We start from the raw sequence: 6,850 nt of genomic DNA on the forward strand, positions 1-6,850 counted from the left end.
GAGAGATGAGAGAGAGATGAGAGAGAGGAGAGAGAGAGGAGATGACAAAGAGATGAGAGAGAGAGGAGATGAGAGAGATGGGGGAGAGAGAGAGGAGAGAGAGAGAGGAGATGAGAGAGAGATGAGAGAGAGATGAGAGGAGAGAGAGATGAGAGAGAGAGAGGAGATGAGAGAGGGATGAGAGAGAGAGATAAGAGAGAGGAGAGAGATTAGAGAGAAATGAGAGAGAGATGAGAGGAGAGAGAGGAGATGAGAGAGAGAGGAGATGAGAGAGAGATGAGAGAGAGGAGATGAGAGAGAGAGGAGAGGAGAGAGAGAGAGGAGAGGAGAGAGAGAGAGAGGAGAGAGAGGAGATGAGAGAGAGAGGAGATGAGAGAGATGAGATGAGAGAGAGAGATGAGAGAGACGAGATTAGAGAGAGAGAGAGGAGATGAGAGAGAGATGAGAGAGAGGAGATGAGAGAGAGAGGAGATGAGAGAGAGAGAGAGGAGAGAGAGAGATGAGAGAGAGGAGATGAGAGAGAGAGGTTTATTCTTATGCAGGCCATAGCCCCTCATTTAGAGGTAATTAAAAAGCAACAAAACACAATAACATATTTGCTAATAAATAAACAACGGAAACAAGACTTTGAAATGACTGTTGGAGACGAAGAGAGAGAGAGAGAGAGAGAGAGAGAGAGAGAGAGAGACGCTTTGACATTGGCAATGAGGTCTTTATGACATGGGTGAATGCATCAACATACTTTCAATTTATAACAAACCATTATAATAAACGAATGAAATGGTGAAAGCAAATAATGAAAACAAAACAAAGTCCCGTCTTTGAAGAAAAATGATAGTAACCGACAGGCCACTCAACACATAATAACTCCGTTCATTCATTTATCAGTGTACCATGCAACATGTCCCAACACTGGCTACAGAAGAAAATTGTTAAACCTATCTGACCACGAAACTAGTTATGCTTGTTGTGGTTTTTTTTGCCTAAGCTTCAGAGCTTCTGATACAAATTTTGCTAACGAAATTATCACCTCGTGAGAGAGAGAGAGAGAGAGAGAGAGAGAGAGAGAGAGAGAGAGAGAGAGAGAGAACTCAGAACTTAGAAATGTTTATTGTAGAAGGCCTTCTGACCCATTACAATGTTAAGAACACACCCACACACACACCCCACACACCCACACCCCCTCCCACATCCCCCCCCCCCCCCCACACACACACACACTTGCGCGCGCGCAGACTCGATTTTGTAAAACCGAGCATGCAAACACATGAATCGAAAAATCAAAAGGCAAATGCCTTCCATCGTGAGCAAGTCTGCTTTAGCATGTACATTCGTTGTTTTAAATGCATAACATAACACACGCACACACACACACACACACACACACACACACACACACACACACACACACAGAGAGAGAGAGAGAGAGAGAGAGAGAGAGAGAGAGAGAGAACAAGAACAAGAACAAAACTTTAATCTCCAGGCCTCCGGCCCCTAGAAAGAGGTCAAAAGTACACAATATGGTGATCACTCAACCACAACAAAATGTAAAATACGTACTAACTTAACCTGTAGAACAAAAGTGCTTCTCGTGCATTGTAAATTAATTCTAACTTTCATCATTGTTGTCACAGAATTCCTGTCGTATCTTCAGGGCATTAAATATATAAACGCATAGTTTACGAATACTGTAAACAGAACCATTCTTCAGCAAGTGAACATACGATTGACCTTCAGAGTTCAGATGTTTTTGCCGCAGGTCATTGTAAAGGACACAATTGTTTTTAAATGGTTTTCATCTTCGATTACATTACAACGTTTACATGCGTAATTTGAATTACATTTGAATGAGAGAGAGAGAGAGAGAGAGAGAGAGAGAGAGAGAGAGAGAGAGAGAGAGAGAGAGTCTCAGGAGGGAGATCGTTCCGACCCGTCTCTTTTCATCGCCTGAGCCTCGGACGGAGAACATTCAAGCGACTGTTCTCTGTTAACCTTTAGCAATGTTGAGGCGTGATTCTTTACGGTTTTTGTTGTTGTTGTTTTAAGTTTTTGGATAGTGATTTTGGTGATGCTCTGTGCGTGTGTGTGTGTGTGTGTGTGTGTGTTCGTTGGTCATTATCAATTCAATATCTATTCACTTATTTGATTTTAGATTGTATGTATGTGGTCATGTACACACACACACACACACACACACACACACACACACACACACAAGAGCATAATGTCTCCCCCATAATAGACCTTTATGTCATCAGTTTCTACCCTTAACCCTTAACTTCCTTTCAGTATCTCCTTCTCCTTTTCATTCTTTAACACGTTTTATAGCTGTGAAGAAAAAAAAAATCAATGATAAAAAGACGACAGTGTCCGCCTTCAGTGAAAGTGGGCTTCAGTGTGATACCCGCGCTCCCTGAAGAACAAGTCAGTGACTGGTGCAGAGTCTGCCGTGTTGGTCTTGGCAGTGGCCCGGGAGTAGAAGGGTGGAAGGAGGGAAATGAAGGTCCTGCTGGCACTCACCCACCTCCTCTGCCCCTTTTCTTCACTGACGCAAGGTGCATATCGATAGCTGACGACTTGCACGGAAGCGAAACTTCCCTCTGTTCCCGACGACCCGAAAACAATAGTGCTGTGGTGGGTGTTTGTTCGGTGTTTGCCCACCAGGTTGGTGTGTTCCTGCCAACCGCAGCTTGTGAACATCGCCACGAAAACAGTCGTCAGTGCTCGTGTATGCAGGTTTGTCGTAGGTGCTCGCGGCGAGCATGCACATACACGCACGCACGCACGAAGGGACGTACACGTATATACGCACATGCATGCACACAGGCACGCATGCACGCGCACACACACACGCATACACACACTTATACTGTACACACACACACACACACACACACATATATATATATATAGACACACACACACACACACACACACACACACACACACACAGATATATATACACACACACACTTATACTGCACACACACACACACACACACACACACACACCGAACTCTGGCAACGTGTATGCATAAAACCGTTAAGAGAGCAAAACTGCACAGTTTTTTGTTTTATATTGGTGGGTTGTTGTTTGTCCTGCTGCTGCTACTGCTGCTGGGTTGTTGTTGTTTTTCTTTCTTTCTTTTTTTTTTCCTTTTCTTTCCTTAAAAAAATCAGTTCTCACAGATTTGATAATAATGAAGGTAAGGCCGTTCTGACATTTTGATGATGTGTCCGTCGTTTCTTAATGATGGTTAATATGTTGATGTTGTTTTTCTTGTTGCCGTTTTCTACATGGACGGAGGTGGGGTTAGTGGTTGGGATGTGTCTCTATCAATGTTTATGTAGCAGTGGTGTGTGTGTGTGTGCACGTGCGTGTGTGTGTGTGTGTGTGTGTGTGTGTGTGTGTGTGTATGCGTGCGTGCGTACGTGCTTTATCAGGAAAAGGAGTTCCCTTTTCAGCTCAAGGGACTAAACTAAGGTAGTGTCAATAGCAGATGGAGGTGTTTTCGATAACTTCCCCTACATTTACTTCCAATAATTGATATTCCATTCATTGATTCTCTCTCTCTCTCTCTCTCTCTCTCTCTCTCACACACACACAATCACTGATAGTGAAAAGACGCTAAAGAACGAACGAACACACATACACTCACTCACACACATACACTCACTCACACACACTCACACACATACACTCACACACACACACTCACTCACACACACTCACTGATAGTGAAAAGACGCTAAACTAAAGAACGAACGAACACACACACACACACACACATACACACGGGCATGAGCAGAAAGAGGATAGGAAGCAAGAAAGACTGAGAGAGCGAGTGCATGCGCACGTGTGCATGTGTACGTGTGTGTGTGTGTGTGTGTGTGAGGGTGTGTTCGTGTACTTACTTGTATGTGTGCGCGAGAATGTATGCGTGTGTGTGTGTGTGTGTGTGTGTGTGCGTGTGTGTGTGTGAGGGTGTGTTCGTGTACTTATTTGTATGTGTGCGCGAGAATGTATGCGCGCATGTTTTGTTTTGGAAATGTTCCGAGAGAAAAGTTCAGCAGATGGTCTGGAAGCCCAAGTGATCACCTTCTTATGTGACCACAGAAATGGTTAAGCACATCTTGACATTTTGTTTAGGCCATCAATACAATCTGCCGGCATGGCTGCAGTATTTTTCCATGGAAGGCGATTTGCCCCACGGTATAAGGCGACTTGGCCCATTGCGTGACTCAGGTATTTTGGGCCTGTGTGTGGAACAAGATGGCTTTTTGTTTTTGTTTGTTTGTCTTCTCATCTATATTCTGTTCCTTTCTTATATTTGTATTCGCGGCAAGTGTTCATGGCCTAGACAGTGCTGTGAACAGTTCCACTGAGTCCACTTCGAGCTGCATGTGCTTTCAACTAAGAACGCTGACACGTTTTGTTTTTTTTTTTCTCTTAAGAGGGCGGAGGGGCGTGTTTTGCCCCATGCTTCCCCAATACCACTGAAGCACGACATTACATATGATATATATTGTGATTGTTCTATTACTTTATGTCAATCCATTTGGCCCAACTTTAAAAAAAAATTTGTGTGTGTGAGAGAGAGTGAGTTTTGGAAGACATCATAGCTTCCACCCTCTCTCTGTACAGAGACCTCTGTATTGTTGCCTATAGCTGAACAGTTTCAGTTTCAGTAACTCAAGGAGGCGCCACTGCGTTTGGACAAATCTATATTCGCTACACCACATCTGCCAAGCAGATGCCTGACCAGTAGCATAACCCAACGCGCTTAGTCAGGCCTTGAGAAAAAAAAGGATAAATACATAAAAAAAGAAGAATTATTACTACTAATAATAATATGTATAAGGTGCAAAAACTTGATGAAGTCAACTATAGCGTACAAAAAATAAATAAATAAATAAATAAATAATAAATAAATAAATAAATGATAATAAAAAATAAAAAATAAATAATGATAACAATAATTTTTTTTTTTTAAATTAATAATAATAATAATAAAAACAGAATAAAGTGTTTAAAAGTCCAACCAGTGTACTCTCCAGATATAATGAATAAACCCTACAACAACAAAATCAATAATTATCATTATTACATCTGAATTTTTTCAATATGTTTCATGATCTGTCCCCACCTGTTCCTGAACTCTTTCAGTAACCGTTTATCAGCTCTTCCTCATACATTCCCCCTTTCTCAATATCAAACAGATACTGGTTATACAAATCCATTTCTGTGCTGTCAGTTTATTTGCAAAAGGTCAGCAGTGTCACTACATAAAACTTGGGATTCTTCAATAGGTATGTATGGGTAAAAGATGTATCAACCAAAAGTACTAATAAATAAAAACGCAGACAGACAGACAGACAGACTGACTGACTGAGAGACAGAAATACAAATAAAGAGAAAGACAGACAATCACATTATTTTCAAAATGATACGTCTCTCCCAAACCAGTTAAACTAAGGTTGGGTAAAATGCTTTTGATAACAATAAAATCAAATCAAGTAAAAATAACAATAAACTCTTCACATAACATTCTAATGAAAAAAAAAAAATTCCACACCTCAAATCAATACAAACAAGTTGTACTGACCTTCACCAAAACAAGAGATACAACTGAAAGGAATATTACGCATACAAGATCTGACACATGCGAAATAAACAGTGTAGGAATGTTAAAGTTCATACATTCTTTTTTTTTTTTTTTTTTAATTTAAAGCAGTCAACAAAAAAAGTAAAGGGCTTTATATCAAAACTGTCGTTTGGTTCCAAAGGCAACCTACACTCGACAAACAAAGACAAAAAATGGTCAGAACAAAACGAGCTTTGCACAGGAATGATACAGGTATGGCTATGCTGCTTTGTAGACATATATGTGTATAATATATAAGGGTATAATAAGTTTCTGTTGCCACTGCTCCATACAGGTGTGGAAGAAGAAGAGAGCCGTGAGGCGGAAAGACTGTGGTAAGGGTGTCCCTCTTCAGGCGATCTTCAGGCCCTGGATGCTCTTCTCCAGAGACTGCAGGACGACCGACACAGACAACACATCCGTCAACATGCAATAAAGGGTGGTAACTCTCTCATGTACAAGGTACAGAGACATCCGTCAACATGCAATAAAGGGTGGTAACTCTCTCCATGTACAAGGTACAAAGACATCTGTCAATATGCAATAAAGGGTGCTAACTCTCTCCATGTACAAGGTACAAAGACATCCGTGAACATGCAATAAAGGGTGGTAACTCTCTCATGTACAAGTGACAGCCGTCAACATGCAATAAAAGGTGGTAACTCTCTGTGTACAAGGTACAAAGATATCCATCAACATGTAATAAAGGGTGGTAACTCTCTCCGTGTACAAGGTACAAAGACATCCATCAACAAGCAATAAAGGGTGGTAACTCTCTCTGTGTACAAGGTACAGAGACATCCGTCAACATGCAATAAAGGTACAATGACATCTGTCAACACGCAATAAAGGGTGGTAACTCTCTGACTGTACAAGGTACAAAGACATCCATCAACAAGCAATAAAGGGTGCTAACTCTCTCTGTGTACAAGGTACAGAGACATCCATCAACATGTAATAAAGGGTGGTAACTCTCCGTGTACAAGGTACAGAGACATCCGTCAACATGCAATAAAGGTACAAAGACATCTGTGAACACGCAATAAAGGGTGGTAACTCTCTCTGTGTACAAGGTACAAAGACATCCATCAACATGTAATAAAGGGTGCTAACTATCTCCTTGTTCAAGGTAAACAACTTGAAGTCAACGCCGCTTATGCTACCAGTTCAGCATGCGCACAGGTAACCGTCAACATTGTTTGTTT

General features: G+C 41.4%; 1 protein-coding gene across 1 annotated transcript in view; it reads right to left on the minus strand.

The window, feature by feature from the left end:
* Positions 1 to 5,236: 5,236 nt before the first annotated feature.
* The window catches only part of LOC143292629 (actin-related protein 2/3 complex subunit 1A-like), a 26,384-nt gene continuing 24,770 nt past the window's right edge, over positions 5,237 to 6,850 (minus strand). Inside the window, exon 13 of the mRNA XM_076603095.1 lies at positions 5,237 to 6,035. Coding sequence (XP_076459210.1) covers positions 5,997 to 6,035 — 39 coding nt within the window. The 3' untranslated portion in view covers positions 5,237 to 5,996. The remainder of the gene's footprint in view (positions 6,036 to 6,850) is intronic.

This window comes from Babylonia areolata, chromosome 18 (genome assembly GCF_041734735.1).
Source record: "Babylonia areolata isolate BAREFJ2019XMU chromosome 18, ASM4173473v1, whole genome shotgun sequence".
Taxonomy (NCBI): Eukaryota; Metazoa; Mollusca; class Gastropoda; order Neogastropoda; family Buccinidae; genus Babylonia; species Babylonia areolata.